The sequence below is a fragment of the Haematobia irritans genome, chromosome 2 (genome assembly GCF_050003625.1).
Source record: "Haematobia irritans isolate KBUSLIRL chromosome 2, ASM5000362v1, whole genome shotgun sequence".
NCBI lineage: Eukaryota > Metazoa > Arthropoda > Insecta > Diptera > Muscidae > Haematobia > Haematobia irritans.
Genome location: NC_134398.1, coordinates 139,572,312 through 139,591,924, shown reverse-complemented (window position 1 = coordinate 139,591,924; position 19,613 = coordinate 139,572,312). Strand labels below are relative to the sequence as shown.

The following is a 19,613-nucleotide window of genomic DNA, read 5'->3' as shown; positions in this document are numbered from 1 at the left end:
CTCAAGAGACCAATGATCCATATCGGTATATAATTGTGTATAGCCTTCATGTAAACCGATTCCTGGATTTGGCAATACAATATATAACTTTTCAAAATTATAAAGGAATAATGAAATAACTTCTCAAAATTGGACTCCCCAAAATACGAAATTACTCCCCAAAAATCGTTCTTTGTGTTCTATGTAGAGAAAATTGGGGATATATTGCATTTTTCGTTTTGGGGACTTATATCATGGAGCAGAGCTCCTAGCTTGGCAAAGAACAATATCGGTTCATATGGGGGCTATATATGATTATGGACTGATATGGACAACTTTTGGCAAGGTTGTTAAATATCATATACTACCACCACGTACCAAATTTCAAGCAGATCGGATGAATTTTGCTTCTCCAAAAGGAACCGGAGGTCAAAACTGGGGATCGGTTTATATGGGGGTTATATATATAATTATTAAATGATGTGAACCAATTCCTGCATGGTTGTTGGATACCATATACTAACATTACGTACCAAATTTCAACTGAATCAGATGAATTTTGGTCTTCCAAGAGGCTCCGGAGGTCAAATCTGGTGATCGCTTTATATGGGGCCTATATATAATTATGGACTGATGTGGACCAATTTTTGCATGATCATTAGAGACCATATACTAACACCATGTACCAAATTTCAGCCGGATGGGATGAAATTTGCTTCTCTTAGAGGGTCCGCAAGCCAAATCGGGGGATCGGTTTATATTGGGGCTATATATAATTATGGATCGATGCGGACCAATTTTTGCATGCTGGCACCGTGTACCAAATTTCAGCCGGATCGGATGAAATTTGCTTCTCTTAGAGGCTCCGCAAGCCAAATCCGGGACTCGGTGTATATGGGGGCTATATATAATTATGGACCGATGTGGATCAATTTTTGCATGGTTGTTAGGGACCATATACTAACACCATGTACCAAATTTTAGCCGGATCGAATGAAATTTGCTTCTCTTAGAGGATCCGCAATCCAAATTTGGGGGTCTGTTTATATGGGGCTATACGTAAAAGTGGACCGATATGGTCCATTTGCAATACCATCCGACCTACATCAATAACAACTACTTGTGCGAAGTTTCAAGTCGATAGCTTGTTTCGTCGGGAAGTTAGCGTGATTTCGGACGGACTGGCTGACTTGCTCAGATCGACTCAGAATTTCACCACGACCCAGAATATATATACTTTATGGGGTCTTAGAGCAATATTTCGATGTGTTACAAACGGAATAACAAAGATAATAACCCCAATCCTATGGTGGAGGGTATACAAATTGTGCATAGGCGATTTGTGGGATCAATTAACACAGAAAAAAAGTGAACTGTTTTATAGGAAGAATGAACTACCTCGTGTGAAAATTTAACTAAATTGTACTCCACATTTTGTGATTTCCACAAAATGTTGTTAAAACCAGGAACATTTAATGCACCGACGTACTTTTTAACGGAAATTCAGGAAATTACATCAATTCAATTCAATTACATCATAGAAGTAACAATGAACTAAAAATAATGAATAAAACATTGGCGCCAAATTATGATCATTATTTTAACCATACAGTAGTTCATTCTTACTTTTTTTGAGAATCATACGAAAAGTTTCTTCTGCTTTAGCTCATATTGAACTTATGTGCGTTTATTTAAGTACGGATTTATTTTTGGTGGCCATTAACGATTCTGGACAACCATATAATAATAGTTAACGTTGAAAACTTCCACTAACAAAAAGATTTAAGACGGCAGACAATTGTAATATCGATTGAATTGACGTTGACATGCAACTAGAAAAATGCATTAGACCAAGTATAAATTTGATCGCCGAAACAGCCGATTTGGATGGAATCTTTGATTTTTTGGGGGTGGTCATGAATTAAGCTGCTTTTCGCTCTAGGACGCATAGTTTAGGAGATATGTGAAAAACAAGTTTTTCATATAAAAATTTCATATTTTTCAGGATTTGGATGAAATTTTCGATTTTTTGGGAGAGGCCATGGATTAAGCTCCTTTTCGCTCTAGGACGTATAGTTTAGGAGATATGAGCAAAATAAGTTTTTCATATAAAAATTTGATTTTTTTCAGGATTTGGATGGAATTTGGATGGAATTTTCGATTTTTTGGGAGAGGTCATAAATTAAGCTCCTTTTCGCTCTAGGACGTATAGTTTAGGAGATATGTGAAAAACAAGTTTTTCATATAAAAATTTCATATTTTTCAGGATTTGGATGGAATTTGGATGGAATTTTCGATTTTTTGGGAGAGGTCATAAATTAAGCTCCTTTTCGCTCTACGCCTAGTTTAGGAGATATGAGCAAGACAAGTTTTTCATATAAAAATTTCATATTTTTCAGGATTTGGTTGGAATTTTCGATTTTTTGGCAGAGGTCATCAATTAAGCTCCTTTTCGCTCTAGGATGCATAGTCTTTTGAACTTACAACAAAGTGGCTTTTGCAAACAGTTCAATGGTATACAAACTCATGCACTTGCTCCAAATCAACGACAATGGGTTGCTCTAATCCATTGTTTGTCTCCGTATTAATTTTATATTCATCCCATCCTCCAATTCGTGGGTTTTCTACATTTTATTTTGTGCAATTTCGTTTTTTTTTTTTGTTTGCTGTTGGTAAGGCTAGAGAAATTACATCAAATTTCGAACGACAATGAATTCGATATACACAGATAAAAATAAGTTTGAGAACCAATAACTTTTGTTGGAAAACCAATAACAAAATTTGTTAATTTTCCTGCAACAAACTAATTTGTACTTTTAATAACCATTATTACAAAAAAGTTGTTAGCAATCGTTACCATCAGAAGGCAACAAATAATTTGTGTTCTCAATAACATAATTTGTAAGTAATTTGTTGAGCTTCCAACAGTACAAAATATTTGTTGTTGAACGTTACGTTTAATCCTCAACAAATATTTTTGAATTTGAACGAAAAAATTTGTATGTGGTTTGTTGGAGTTTATCAATGACCTGTAACAAATTTATTGGTGTATTGACAAAAATTAAATTGAAATTGACAGAATTATTGCACCAAAATTGCAAAATTGCTGGAACAATTTTGGAGACATTTTGTTAAGTACATACAGAGAAGGAATATAACCAAAATGCTATTTTTGGACGGGGAACATGTAACATTTTTGTGTCGATTTTAAATTTGAGTAGTCCAGGGTCTAGCAAGCATTTTGACAACTTTTTGCCCAGTGATATATATTCTAGTTAATTAGAATTGTAATAACTCTAATCCCGATATTAATATGGTTTTATTAATTATCTCATACAACAAACACATTTAAGAAACTACCAAATTGAAAAATATAAATTTTTCACAGACATTTATAAATGTTTTTCTGTATTCTCTGATTAATGAGTTCTTTGCTTGCTATCATACACGTGCATGTGCTCATACTCATTTTGTTCTAATGGTATTCTTCGCATACTTCTTTTAGCTTTCGTACATGTTCTCAGCGATGTGCGCGTAACCAGTGTTGTATTTTTGTTTTCATATCGATAGCAGTCAACTATTTTCGCAACAAAACAATTTGTTGAAAATTCTAAATATTTCTATTATTTCCTCTGTCAAGCATCTACAAACACATTTCAACAACAAATGCCTCATATTCAATAGACAAATTTGTTGAGCATCAGCAGATTTTACATACAAATAAAGTTGTTAATAATTATTTGCAGTTATTTTTTTGTGTGTAGAATGCCATGATTTACCCCCTCCCCGGTTGCACCATATTATATTCTGAAGATCGCCCATAATCGATGATATTGCATTTACACACTATGCCAACCGAATATTAGTTTTGTTCGCCAATGCTTTATTCGGTTGAGAATGAATCACTTCGGTAAAGCCCTCTCTCTCTCTCTCACACAACACACTCACACAGGTATGTTGATTATGATAATAATGATCCAAAACAACAGAGATGATACTTAGAGCAAATGTGTTGTGTAGAGGCCATCATATTGTGGAATATTTGCTATGCCAAGAAGAATAGAATGTAATAAAAAAGTTACCAATAAACATGTTCTAAACATGTTAAAGCGATATTGGCAACAGGAGCAACCAGTGCAAATGTTACCAGGTATAAGGATGAAAAGCAATAGCCACATAAATGGCATTTGTGGATAAGAATAGAAGTTGTTATGGTCAATACACAGTCATGGGCAAAGGGTTATCGGAAAAGTAGTAAAAATGAAAAACATAAATTTCATTTTAAATTAACGAAATTTTACCTTAATAGACAAATGGCAAGGATTATAAGATTTAAGTTTTGAATTTTATACTTTTGTTTTTTTTTGTCTTCTTTCTCTCTGTCTCCTCAAAAAGGGGACTTCATTTGCAAACAACAAAACCATTATCAAAGTATATTCTCAAAAGATCCCTTTACAACCCTTTTTGTCTCATTGCCCATAAGCAAAGGATGTATGGAAAAACTCACCGCTTTTGAATGCAATAGACTGGAGTGGAAGAAAATAATGCCAGACAAGAAAATCGAGAGGGATCCAAAAAGCAATGAAACAACGAAACCACTTTAAACGTTGTTGCCAAAGTTGAATTGAATGAATAGCGGCCAAAGCCACAGCAAAGTAAAACAGAAATTCCAAATAGTACAAAAGATTTCTCTTAATGGTTTTCCAAATGGAAGAAAATGGTTTCCAAACAACTGGGAAGACATCTCTATGTTGTGACCAAAAGGACTTTAGAGAAAAAAGAAAAGAAAAAAACCAAATGAATTGGTTATGGCAAAGGTCGCTATTACGATAGATTGTGTTTTAGAAATGCTATGCCACACTTTTTAAGACAAACCATAAAGTTTTTGAAAAAGTTTTCATTTTTTCTCTTGTTCAGCAACAAAGGTGCAACTTTCTGTGTGAAGATACAGGTGTAGATTTAACAGCACTTTACCGTATCCACCTTTTATTGTAAAGTTTTTTTTTGTATTGGTTTAAATATAATATCGAGGACATATAGACATGGTGGTCAGCCAAGTGAATTGAAACCAATAATAAAGGATATGCATGCTAAGATGATACAATATTGGACATTGAACGAAGGATAAGGGTTAACAAGTAAATGTGGGCTTAGGTTTAGCCAAATCGAATCTTATGCACCCTTCACTAGGGATCGCAGACAAAAAATTAAAAAAAAAAAACAATTGCTCAGTACAGGATTATTTGTATTGCGATAGAAAAAAATATGTGGAGCCTTAAGTTTGGCTAGGCCGAATCTTATGTGCTCTTCACCATGGTATGCGTACCAAGTTCTATCCACCGTGGTGCAATGGTTAGCATGTCCGCCTTGCATACACAAGGTCGTGGGTTCGATTCCTGCTTCGACCGAACACCAAAAGATTTTTCGGCGGTGGATTATCCCACCTCAGTAATGCTGGTGACATTTCTGAGGGTTTGAAAGCTTCTCTAAGTGGTTTCACTGCAATGTGGAACGCCGTTCGGACTCGGCTATAAAAAGGAGGTCCCTTGTCATTGAGCTTAACATGGAATCGGGCAGCACTCGGTGATAAGAGAGAAGTTCACCAATGTGGTATCGCAATGGACTGATTAGTCTAAGTGAGCCTGATACATCGGGCTGCCCCCTAACCTAACCTAACCTAACCTAACCTAAGTTCTATCATCCACAATTGCTTGGGTTGTATAGTGGAAAATTTTATAATATAGTACGCGTTCTTCCTAATTTCTACGAAAATCGAATAGCACAAGCTAATATCTTTGGATCTAAATGAAGTTCAACTTTATTCACAATTAGACCAGAAATATTAATTTTAGACCCCATAGAATATATACCGATTGATCGCAATTATTAACTGACTTTGATGAAATTTGGTATATGGCGTTTTTTTTTTTGGCACCAGGACGAACACTATTGAATTTGGAAAAAAATCGGATCAAATTTAGATATAGCTCCCATATATATATGTGTTGCCCGATTTCCATAAATGAAGTCAGATTGCGCTCATTTACTAACCGATCAGCGTCAAATGCGGATCGGAAATTACCTTAATATTTTTGGTGTACATTAAATGAAAAACAAGTAAGGAAAGTCTAAAGTTGGGCGGGGCCGACTATATTATACCCTGCACCACTTTGTAGATCTAAATTTTCGATACCATATCACATCCGTCAAATGTGTTGGGTGCTATATATAAAGGTTTGTCCCAAATACATACATTTAAATATCACTCGATTTGGACAGAATTTGAAAGACTTCTACAAAATCTATACACGCAGATAAGGAATAACCTCAAACATGTTTCAAGAGCAGAATGTTATTTTTGTATGGTAACCATGTAACATGTTTGTCACTAAAATGTTATTTTCTCGTCAAATATAACCTGCTTGCCGAAATCAGATACATGATTTCCGAGAAAATAACATGGTTGCGAAAACTATGTTACATGGTCACCACCCAAAAATAACATTTTGCTCTTAAAACATGTTTGAGGTGATCATATTCCTTCTCTGGGTGTAGACTCAAAATTTAAGTCGAATAATGCACTAGGTTGGAACACAATATTAGTAAAAAACCAGTAAGGAAAGTCTAAAGTCGGGCGGGGCCGACTATATTATACCCTGCACCACTTTGTAGATCTAAATTTTCGATACCATATCACATCCGTCAAATGTGTTTGGGGCTATATATAAAGGTTTGTCCCAAATACATACATTTAAATATCACTCGATCTGGAAGAATTTGATAGACTTCTACAAAATCTATAGACTCAAAATTTAAGTCGGCTAATGCACTAGGGTGTAACACAATGGTAGTAAAAAATATAGAAAACATTTAAATCTGAAGCAATTTTAAGGAAACTTTGCAAAAGTTTATTTATGATTTATCGCTCGATATATATGTATTAGAAGTTTAGAAAATTAGAGTCATTTTTACAACTTCGCGACTAAGCAGTGGCGATTTTACAAGGAAATTGTTGGTATTTTGACCATTTTTGTCGAAATCAGAAAAACATATATATGGGAGCTATATCTAAATCTGAACCGATTTCAACCAAATTTGGCAAGCATAGCAACAATGCTAATTCTACTCTCTGTGCAAAATTTCAACTAAATCGGAGTTAAAAATTGGCCTCTGTGGTCATATGAGTGTAAATCGGGCGAAAGATATATATGGGAGATATATCTAAATCTGAACCGATTTCAACCAAATTTGGCACACATAGCTACAATGCTAATTCTACTCGCTGTGCAAAATTTCAACTAAATCGGAGCAAAAAATTGGCCTCTGTGGTCATATGAGTGTAAATCGGGCGAAAGCTATATATGGGAGATATATCCAAATCTGAACCGATTTCAACCAAATTTGGCACGCATAGTTTCAATGCTTATTCTACTCCCTGTGCAAAATTTCAACTAAATCGGAGTTAAAAATTGGCCTCTGTGGTCATATGAGTGTAAATCGGGCGAAAGCTATATATGGGAGATATATCTAAATCTGAACCGATTTCAACCAAATTTGGCACGCATAGCAACAATGCTAATTCTACTCTCTGTGCAAAATTTCAACTAAATCGGAGTTAAAAATTGGCCTCTGTGGTGATATGAGTGTAAATCGGGCGAAAGATATATATGGGAGATATATCTAAATCTGAACCGATTTCAACCAAATTTGGCACACATAGCTACAATGCTAATTCTACTCGCTGTGCAAAATTTCAACTAAATCGGAGCAAAAAATTGGCCTCTGTGGTCATATGAGTGTAAATCGGGCGAAAGCTATATATGGGAGATATATCCAAATCTGAACCGATTTCAACCAAATTTGGCACGCATAGTTTCAATGCTTATTCTACTCCCTGTGCAAAATTTCAACTAAATCGGAGTTAAAAATTGGCCTCTGTGGTCATATGAGTGTAAATCGGGCGAAAGCTATATATGGGAGATATATCCAAATCTGAACCGATTTCAACCAAATTTGGCACGCATAGTTACAATGCTAATTCTACTCCCTGTGCAAAATTTCAACCAAATCGGAGTTAAAAATTGGCCTCTTTGGGCAAATGAGTGTAAATCGGGCGAAAGCTATATATGAGAGCTATATCTAAATCTGAACCGATTTGGCTGGTATTTTGCAAGTTTTTCGAGACCCATAAAATATTCGGATGTACGGAATTTGAGGAAGATCGGTTGATATACACGCCAATTATGACCAGATCGGCGAAAAATATATATGGCAGCTATATCTAAATCTGAACCGATTTTTTCCAAAATCAATAGGGATCGTCTTTGAGCCGAAACAGGATCCTATACCAAATTTTAGGACAATCGGACTAAAACTGCGAGCTGTACTTTGCACACAAAAATACATCAACAGACAGACAGACGGACAGACAGACGGACAGACAGACGGACATCGCTAAATCGACTCAGAATTTAATTCTAAGCCGATCCGTATACTAAAAGGTTGGTCTATGATTACTCCTTCTTGGCGTTACATACAAATGCACAAACTTATTATACCCTGTACCACAGTAGTGGTGAAGGGTATAAATATGTGAAATATTTAAATCTGAAGCAATTTTAAGAAAACTTCGCAAAAGTTTATTTATGATTTATCGCTTATATGTATTAAAAGTTTAGGAAAATTAGAGTCATTTTTATAACTTTTTGACTAAGCAGTGGCGATTTTTCAAGGAAAATGTTGGTATTTTGACCATTTTTGTCGAAATCAGAAAAACATATATATGGGAGCTATATCTAAATCTGAACCGATTTCAACCAAATTTGGCACGCATAGCAACAATGCTAATTCTCTCTGTGCAAAATTTCAACAAAATCGGAGTTAAAAATTGGCATCTGTGGTCATATGAGTGTAAATTGGGCGAACGATATATATGGGAGATATATCTAAATCTGAACCGATTTCAACCAAATTTGGCACGCATAGCTATAATGCTAATACTACTCCCTGTACAAGATTTCAACTAAATCGGAGCAAAAAAATTGGCCTCTGTGGTCATATGAGTGTAAATCGGGCGAAAGCTATATATGGGAGCTATATCTAAATCTGAACCGATTTCAACCAAATTTGGCACGCAAAGCTACAATGCTAATTCTACTCTCTGTGGAAAATTTCAACTAAATCGGAGCAAAAAATTGGCCTCAGTGGTCATATAAGTGTAACTCGGCGAAAGCTATATATGGGAGCTATATCTAAATCTAAACCGATTCCAACCAAATTTGGCACGCATAGCTAAAATACTAATTCTACTCCCTGTGCAAAATTTCAATTAAATAGGAGTAAAAGATTGGCCACTGTGGTCATATGAGTGTAAATCGGGCGAACGATATATATGGGAGCTATATACAAATCTGAACCGATTGAAATAAAATTTGGCACACTTGACTATAGTACTAATTGTTCTTCTTGTGCAAAATTGTAAGCAAATTAAGGTAAAACTCTGGCTTCTGGGGCGATATAAGTCCATATCGGACGAAATATATATATGAGAGCTATATCTAAATTTAAACCGATTTTTCAATAGGGTTCTATTCTGAGCCAAAACACATACTTGTGCCAAATTTGAAGTCGATTGGACTAAAACTGCGACCTCGACTTCACGGACAGACGGACATGGCTATATCGACTCGCGATCCCACCCTCATCATTTTTGCCAAAGACACCATGTGTCTATGTCGTCTCCTTCTGAGTGTTGCAAACATATGCACTAACTTATAATACCCTGTTCCACAGTGTGGCGCAGGGTATAAATAGGAAAATTTTACATAAATGAAGCATAAAGATTTACTAAATTCGTGTCTCCCACAAAATAGTTAAGAATTTTTTAAGATTTGTAAATTTTACCTATAATGCGTCCATACTAAAGTTCGTATGGCACTAAAAATATTTTTGCAATTTTGAACTCTAATTTTTTCCTTCCGCTACAAAATTTACTTTTACAAGTGACCAAAAATTAATTATGTCTAATAAACTTTCTTGAATTTTTCGAAAAATGTTTACTTATTTTTGTAAAATCGTTGCGATGTACAGTTTAGTTAAAATTTTCTAAAATTAATCTAATTTTTCTAAAATTAGCAGAAAATACCCTTCCTGGTGGGATCAATGTTTCTTGAGTGTAATTACACGAAAAGAAGGTTAGGTTAGGTTAGGTGGCAGCCCGGCTCACTTAGACTATTCAGTCCATTGTGATACCACAGTGGTAATCTTCTCTCTTAACAGGCTGATAAGTCCCCGGTCTGACACATAAAAGGTGATACGGTCAAAATTTGTTCAATATAAACTTGACGTATTTCTTTCAATTTTGCATTTAAAAACCTGAACACCCCTCATTTTGAAGGTGTGTGTGTGTAGAATGTTACTTCTATTTTGATTTTGGAATTCACTCTTCAGTTGTCAAAATGCCGTCCAAGCAAGAAGAGCAGCGTATCAAAATTTTGCTCGCGCATCGCGAAAATCCGAGCTACTCGAACGCAAAGCTGGCAAAATCGCTAAAAGTTGCCAAATCAACCGTTACAAATGTAATTAAAGTGTTTGGGGAACGTTTGTCGACAGCCAGGAAGTCTGGATCGGGGGGAAATCGAAAACCGGAAGCCACTGAGACGACAAAGAGAGTTGCCGGTAGTTTCAAGCGAAACCCTAACCTCTCTCTCCGAGAAGCCGCAAATAAGCTGGGTGTATCGTCTACAACCGTGCATCGAGCCAAAAAACGAGCCGGACTATCGAATTACAAGAAGGTAGTGATGATAAACAAAATACGACGGCCAAAGCCCGATACCGGAGGCTGTACACGACGATGCTGACGAAGTTGGACTGCGTGGTAATGGACGACGAAACCTACGTCAAAGCCGATTACAAGCAGCTTCCGGGACAGGAGTTTTATACGGCAAAAGGAAGGGGAAAGGTCGCAGATATTTTCAAGCACATAAAACTAAGTTCGCAAAGAAATATCTGGTTTGGCAAGCCTGTGGCTTGAGAAGCAGCATTTTCATAGCTTCCGGGACTGTCAACCAAGAAATTTACGTGAAAGAGTGTTTGAATAAACGTCTGCTGCCTTTCCTGAAGAAACGCGGTTGTTCCGTACTGTTTTGGCCGGATTTGGCATCTTGCCATTACGGTAAAAAGCCCATGGAGTGGTACGCCGCCAACAACGTGCAGGTGGTTCCCAAGGACAAGAACCCTCCCAACACGCCAGAGCTTCGCCCAATTGAGAAATACTGGGCTATTGTCAAGCGGAACCTTAAGAAGACCAAAAAAACTGCTAAGGACGAGCAGCAGTTCAAGGCAAACTGGCTTTCTGCGGCGAAGAAGGTGGACAAGGTGGCTGTACAAAGTCTGACGGCAGGTGTCAAGCGTGAGGCCCGGCAATTCGGATTTGGAAAAGCGAAAGCCTAACTGAATATTTTTCCTGAATTTTATACTAATTGAACTTGAAAAAGAAATTTAATTTGATTTTTTAAATAAACGATTTCACCGATTTACACGCGTTTTCCCTTGACCAAATTTTGACCATATCACCCTTTAGATGGCGTCGCTAGTATTAAATGCATATTATTTTTATATAGTACCAACCTTTTAATGATTCGTGTCAAAATTTGACGTCTGTAAGTCAATTAGTTTGTGAGATAGAGCGTCTTTTGTGAAGCAACTTTTGTTATTGTGAAAAAAAAATGAAAAAAGGAATTTCGTGTTTTGATAAAATGCTGTTTTCTGAAGGGAAAAAATACGGTGGAAGCAAAAACTTGGCTTGATAATGAGTTTCCAGACTCTGCCACAGGGAAATCAACAATATTTGATTGGTATGCAAAATTCAAGCGTGGTAAAATGAGCACGGAGGACGGTGAACGCAGTGGACGCCCGAAAGAAATCCACAAAATGATTTTGAATGACCGTAAAATGAAGTTGATCGAGATAGCAGAGGCCTTAAAGATATCAAAGGAACGTGTTGGTCATATCATTCATCAATATTTGGATATGCGGAAGCTCTGTGCAAAATGGTTGCCGCGCGAGCTCACATTTGACCAAAAACAACAACGCGTTGATGATTCTGAGCGGTGTTTGCAGCTGTTAACTCGTAATACACCCGAGTTTTTCCGTCGATATGTGACAATGGATGAAACATGGCTCCATCACTAACATACACTCCTGAGTCCAATCGACAGTCGGCTAAGTGGACAGCGACCGGTGAACCGTCTCCGAAGCGTGGAAAGACTCAAAAGTCCGCTGGCAAAGTAATGGCCGCTGTTTTTTTGGGATGCGCATGGAATAATTTTTATCGATTATCTTGAGAAGGGAAAAACCATCAACAGTGACTAGCGCTTGATGGTCAAAATCACGGCAAAACGGCCCCATATGAAGAAGAAAAAAGTGTTGTTCCACCAAGACAACGCACCGTGCCACAAGTCATTGAGAACGATGGAAAAAATTCATGAACTAGGTTTCAAATTGCTGCCCCGCCCACCGTATTCTCCAGATCTGGCCCCCAGCGACTTTTTCTTGTTCTCAGACCTCAAAAGGATGCTCGCAGGGAAAAAATTAAGCTGCAATGAAGAGGTGATCGCCGAAACTGAGGCCTATTTTGAGGCAATACCGAAGGAGTACTACCAAAATGGTATCACAAAATTGGAAGGTCGTTATAATCGTTGAATCGCTCTTGAAGGGAACTATGTTGAATAATAAAAACGAATTTTGACAAAAAAAATGTGTTTTTCTTTTTTAGACTGGGGACTTATCAGCCAACCTGTTATTTACCTATACTCTAATACATCTGTATCGCCCGATAACTCATAAATGCGCATATGCGTAATTGCATATATTTAAATATTTTTCATATTTTTTACTAATATTCTGTTACGCCCTGGATCTTAGCCTATTTAAATTTTAATTGTAGAGATTGTGTAGAAGTGTAAAAAAAATTGTCCAAGTCTGTTCAGATATAAATACATATGTATGACAATATAAACGTTTATACACTCTTAGAAAAATATGTTTTTCATATGTTCCGATATAAACAAAATGTGTTTCGGGCACGATTTTAAACCACAATATATTTAAGTGCGAACATGTAATTTTCCTAAACTAACACTAAATGTTTGGGACATCTATGTTGATATGTTAGAATATATTATGTTTGGGGCATGAATGTTTCATAAAAACATATGTGTGAATGCAAACATATATAAATTTACAAATTTCGACTTAACATACATCTGTTGTGATATTTTATTCAAAGCGACAGAGAGAGTATAGAGAAAGAAATAGAGATGAAAACCGGGAGAGTTGACAAAAGATATCAACATAACACAGCGAAAGAATCAAAAGAGAACAATTTCTATGAAACCGCTTGTATGTTGTTTCGGAAAACTGATTTATGATAAGGCCAAAAATTTGATATGCTTAAATCTAAATATTATTTAATTTGAATAAAGAGAATAGACATTCGGAACCAAGAGAATAGACATTTGAAAAACAAACAGCATATGTTTTCGCCTTGAGAGCAGCATTTTATGTATGTGTGGACATGAGTTTCGTTTATTATTTTGGCATTATGGGCACAATTTTTTTCTTGGTTCGTTAAAAGAAATCAGGGGTCTTCATAAAAATAACGAGAGGGCACTATACTCTTTTTAGAGTTGGGACAGTAAAATGAAATAAGGAGGAAATAGTGAAAAATTACATAGTAAAATGTATAAAAACAAGTCCACGATGAGTTGACGGACACCTTCAAATATAAAAGCGGGCATTAAGTTCGAGTTTTACAGCTAAAACAATTTAAAAAGTTTATTTTCTTTAAAATGAATTATTAAAGAAAAATAAAAGGCATTTTAGAGCGATGATGTTAAATGCTAGTAAAAAACTGTTCACGCCTAAATAAATTTATGTTTATATTATAAAATTATTTATGTATGTTTCTACTCGACTCCACGTTCTTCTTTTGTTACAAAATTGTTATTTTTGCAATAAAAAATAATATTTTATCAAAAAATCAGTCAATTTCGTTTATATCAAGCACTGCTACTGACTATAAATCTTTAATAACCCACATTTCGAAGTTTCATTATAAAAATTTAATATAGTATAAATATAAATTTGTAAATTAAAAAAAAAGTGTTCGGTCGGAGCAGGGATTGAACCCACGACCCTTTGCATGCAAGGCAGACATGCTAACCACTGCTCCACGTGGCAAACAAACGTATGTTTCTGTTAAATAATGTTATGTTTGCATGGGCTCGTGGGCGTTGCAAACTATGCTATATAAATGTAACTTATAACGATAATTATCTACTTGTGACTGTAACAGCTACGTAGCCCAGTGGTAGTGTGTTGGCTTATAAACTGTATGGTCCTCGGTTCGATTCTCCGTGCAGGCGAAAGGTAAAATTTAAAAAAAATTATAAAAGTGAATAATTTCTTCAACATTATTTGTATTACAGAAAAAGGTGCCAAGAACTAAAATATTTCGTGGAAGTTAAAATTACGAGTATGTTAGGCAATGAGCACAATCGTCTTTGGGAAAAATTCTTCCAAGCATATATTTTTTGGGCTCAAAATGCTTCCAAACATATAATATGTTCACATAAGACAAACATATGAGTGTTTCGGTAGTATCCAATAATATATGTGCTTACTGCAAAATATGATTGGAACATATGTTAGAGAAGCGATTTTTTTTGAGGGTGTATATAATAAAATTTTTGGTCTACACTGTGGTGAAGGGGGGTATAATATAGTCGACCTCGACCGACTTTAGACTTTCCTTACTTGTTTTTAACTGTGTCTAGTCTAACAGAGAACCTAGTCCTCATTTATACACCCTCAAAAAAAAAAATCGCTTCTTTAACATATGTTCCAAACATATTTTGCAGGAAGCACATATATTATTGCATACTGCCGAAACATTAATATGTTTGTTTTATGTGAACATATTATATGTTTGGAAGCATTTTGAGCCAAAAATATTATATGCTTGGAAGAATTTTTCCCAAACACGATTGTGCTCATTCCCTAACATACTCGTAATTTTCACTTCCACGAAATTTTTTAGTTATTGGCACCTTTTTCTGTAATACAAATAATGTTGAAGAAATTATTCACTTTTATAAATTTTTTAAATTTTACCTTTCGCCTGCACGGAGAATCGAACCGAGGACCATACAGTTTGTAAGCCAACACACTATCCACTGGGCTACGTAGCTGTTATAGTCACCAGTAGATAATTATCGTTTTAAGTTACATTTATATAGCATAGTTTGCAGCGCCCACGAGCCCATGCAAACATAACAATATTTAACAGAAACATACATTTGTTTGCCACGTGGAGCAGTGGTTAGCATGTCTGCCTTGCATACAAAGGGTCGTGGGTTCAATCCCTGCTCCGACCGAACATTTTTTTTTTTTTTTTTTTAAATTAAAACATTTATATTTATACTATATTAAATTTTTTTAAATGAAACTTCGAAATGTGTGTTTTTAAAGATTTATAGTCAGTAACAGTGCTTGATATAAACGAAATTGACTGATTTTTGGACAAAATATTATTTTTTATTGCAAAAATAACAACTTAAAAAAAACTGTTTTTGTACAAAACTTTAAAATTTGGAAGGAAATCAAAAACTAACAAAAGAAGAACGTGGAGTCGAGTATAAACATACATACATAATTTTATAATAAAGGGTGATTTGTTAAGAGCTTGATAACTTTAAAAAAAAAAACGCCTAAAATTTGCAAAATCTCATCGGTTCTTTATTTGAAACGTTAGATTGGTCCATGACATTTACTTTTTGAAGATAATTTCATTTAAATGTTGACCGCGGCTGCGTCTTAGGTGGTCCATTCGGAAAGTCCAATTTTGGGCAACTTTTTCGAGCATTTCGGCCGGAATAGCCCGAATTTCTTCGGAAATGTTGTCTTCCAAAGCTGGAATAGTTGCTGGCTTATTTCTGTAGACTTTAGACTTGACGTAGCCCCACAAAAAATAGTCTAAAGGCGTCAAATCGCATGATCTTGGTGGCCAACTTACCGGTCCATTTCTTGAGATGAATTGTTCTCCGAAGTTTTCCCTCAAAATGGCCATAGAATCGCGAGCTGTGTGGCATGTAGCGCCATCTTGTTGAAACCACATGTCAACCAAGTTCAGTTCTTCCATTTTTGGCAACAAAAAGTTTGTTAGCATCGAACGATAGCGATCGCCATTCACCGTAACGTTGCGTCCAACAGCATCTTTGAAAAAATACGGTCCAATGATTCCACCAGCGTACAAACCACACCAAACAGTGCATTTTTCGGGATGCATGGGCAGTTCTTGAACGGCTTCTGGTTGCTCTTCACTCCAAATGCGGCAATTTTGCTTATTTACGTAGCCATTCAACCAGAAATGAGCCTCATCGCTGAACAAAATTTGTCGATAAAAAAGCGGATTTTCTGCCAACTTTTCTAGGGCCCATTCACTGAAAATTCGACGTTGTGGCAGATCGTTCGGCTTCAGTTCTTGCACGAGCTGTATTTTATACGGTTTTACACCAAGATCTTTGCGTAAAATCTTCCATGTGGTCGAATAACACAAACCCAATTGCTGCGAACGGCGACGAATCGACATTTCACGGTCTTCAGCAACACTCTCAGAAACAGACGCAATATTCTCTTCTGTACGCACTGTACGCATTCGTGTGGTTGGTTTAATGTCCAATAAAGTAAACTGAGTGCGAAACTTGGTCACAATCGCATTAATTGTTTGCTCACTTGGTCGATTATGTAGACCATAAATCGGACGTAAAGCGCGAAACACATTTCGAACCGAACACTGATTTTGGTAATAAAATTCAATGATTTGCAAGCGTTGCTCGTTAGTAAGTCTATTCATGATGAAATGTCAAAGCATACTGAGCATCTTTCTCTTTGACACCATGTCTGAAATCCCACGTGATCTGTCAAATACTAATGCATGAAAATCCTAACCTCAAAAGAATCACCCTTTATAAACATAAATTTATTTAGGAGTGAACATTTTTTTACTAGCATTTAACACCATCGCTCTAAAATTCCTTTTATTTTTCTTTAATAATTCATTTTAAAGAAAATAAACTTTTTAAATTGTTTTAGCTGTAAAACTCGAACTTAATGCCCGCTTTTATATTTGATGGTGTCCGTCAACTCCTCGTGGACTACTTTTTAATAAAGAGGAACTAAAGTTTGTTTTTTACATTTTACTGTGTAATTTTTCACTATTTCCTCCTTATTTCATTTTACTGTCCTAACTCTAAAAAGAGTATAGTGCCCTTTCGTTATTTTTATGAAGATCCCTGATTTATTTTAACGAAAAATTGTGCCCATAATGCCAAAATGATAAACAAAATACATGTTCACACATGCATAAAATGCTGCTCTCAAGGCGAAAACATATGCTGTTTGTTTTTCAAATGTCTATTCTGTTGGTTCCGAATGTCTATTCTCTTTATTCAAATTAAATAATATTTAGACTTAAGCATATCAAATTTTTAGCCTTATCATAAAACAGTTTTCCGAAACAACATACAAGCGGTTTCACAGAAATTGTTCTTTTTTCATTCTCTCGCTTTGTTGTGTTGATATCTTTCGTCAACCCTCGCGGTTTCCATCTCTATTTCTTTCTCTATACTCTCTTTTTATCGCTCTCTGAATAAAATATCACAACATATATATGTTTACTCGAACTTTGTTAATTTATATATGTTTACATTCACACATATTATTTTTATGAAACATTCATGCCCCAAACATAATATATTCTAACATATTAACATAGATGTCCCAAACATTTAGTGTTAGTTTAGGAACATTACATGTTCGCACTTAAATATATTGTGGTTTAAAATCGTGCCCGAAATACATTTTGTTTATATCGGAACATATGAAAAACATATTTTTCTAACAGTGTAGTGGGATTTTTTTTCCAAATTCTTTGCAACAGAGCCTATGGTAATGGTACTCAGTTCAACCAAATTCAAAGTGTTACTATTAGCTCTTGTTATTTTCTCTATAGAGGATTTAAATATTCGATATACTCAACCATACAAAATTTCCATTTTAATTTCCTTTTCCAATGTTCAATAAAATTAAAATCGCATTCAGTGCAAAAATCTCTACAACAACAAGGGGGAGTATGTTATAGAAAACGAACATGGGCCAACTACAACTGTTCCACCTTGAGTGGACAACTTAACTGAAATTCCTGAAAACAATTGTCAAATGTTAATGTCAACTAAACTTACAAGATTTCTTTTCATTCTATTGCAGATTGTTTCACTAAGCCCAAGGAGAAGTTGAAGGCAAGGACGATTTAAAAACCATCAACAAACTCAACTTCACGACCAATGTATAACATACACCCTTCGGCCAATATTCTTGGAAAGGACAATAAAAGTGAATCAATTTAGTGTGGTTGAAGGAGCTTTGTGGTCGATAGTAACAAAAAACATAGAAAAAAGTCAACAACAAGAATTTCTCATGTTAACATTGATGAGAACAATAAAGGTAGCTGGAACAGCAACATCATAGCCAACACCAACAATCTCAATTGGAGGACCATCCGACGAAGCATAGGTATTTTCTAAAAGAATGACAACAAGAATCATGAGTTCGGTTTATACAAGCACTTCATCCATGGAGCATGATGATGATTCGAATCGGGGAGTTGGCGACAATGCCAACTTACGACGAACATCATCAGCAGAGTCAGCAAAGACAACAACGACCACAATTACCTCAGATCCGGGCATTTTATGCTTCCATCATTGCAATGTGAAAGTTTTCTGTTTTACATTGCCACACATTTGTCCACAATGTAGAACACCATTGGACACATATCCCAGTGGAGGAGATGGCGGTAGTGGCACTGGAGGTGGTGGTCAAAGCGGTAGTCGTGGCCATAACAAACGACACAAAACTAAGAAAAGGACTACGACAACAAATAATTCCCTAGCTGCAATCACTAAAGGACACCAACTACTCAAGAACAATACCAACAACAACAGCAAAGGCAATAGCAGTAGTAGCAGCAGCAATGGTGACGTTAATACTGACAATAATCGTAAGGATAATGCTGAGCACAATGATCTGGATAGTGACCATCACTATGGTGATACTAAAAGGGATGAAGAGAATGACGTTGACGACGATGATGATGATGGTGAGGATTCCAATGATAATGATGACTTGGTTTCTCACATCATGGCCAGTCGTCTGCTGCCATTTCGTTTACCTTATCCATTTGTTCGAGCCAATCAATATCCTTGTGCTATAGTTTTACGTCCCACCACAGGTGATTTTCTCAAGTGAGTATCCATTTTATATTCGCCCTTTTTGGGTTTCTGTGGTATTTTCCATTATTCCCCTCTTCCCTTCCCATCATCATCATTCCATCAATGATAAAGGCTTTTATCCTTAGGAAAATTGGACATTGTGGATCCTTATGGGGCATATGGGGAGATACGTTTTCTTTTTTTTTTTTTTGCTCTTTCAATTTATTCCCTTTAACTGGAAATCTATACTTAAATCAATTTTATCCTTGATTTTTTTCGTCCTTTTTTACATTGTAACCAAAT

General features: G+C 35.8%; 1 protein-coding gene across 4 annotated transcripts in view; it reads left to right on the top strand.

Annotated features, from left to right (window-relative positions):
• LOC142226314 (uncharacterized) overlaps positions 1-19,613 on the top strand; it is a 549,856-nt gene that overhangs the window by 515,603 nt on the left and 14,640 nt on the right. For all 4 annotated transcript variants that reach the window (XM_075296241.1, XM_075296237.1, XM_075296238.1 and 1 more), the window contains one exon: positions 18,307-19,343. In XM_075296241.1, coding sequence (XP_075152356.1) covers positions 18,628-19,343 — 716 coding nt within the window. In that variant the 5' untranslated portion in view covers positions 18,307-18,627. The remainder of the gene's footprint in view (positions 1-18,306; positions 19,344-19,613) is intronic.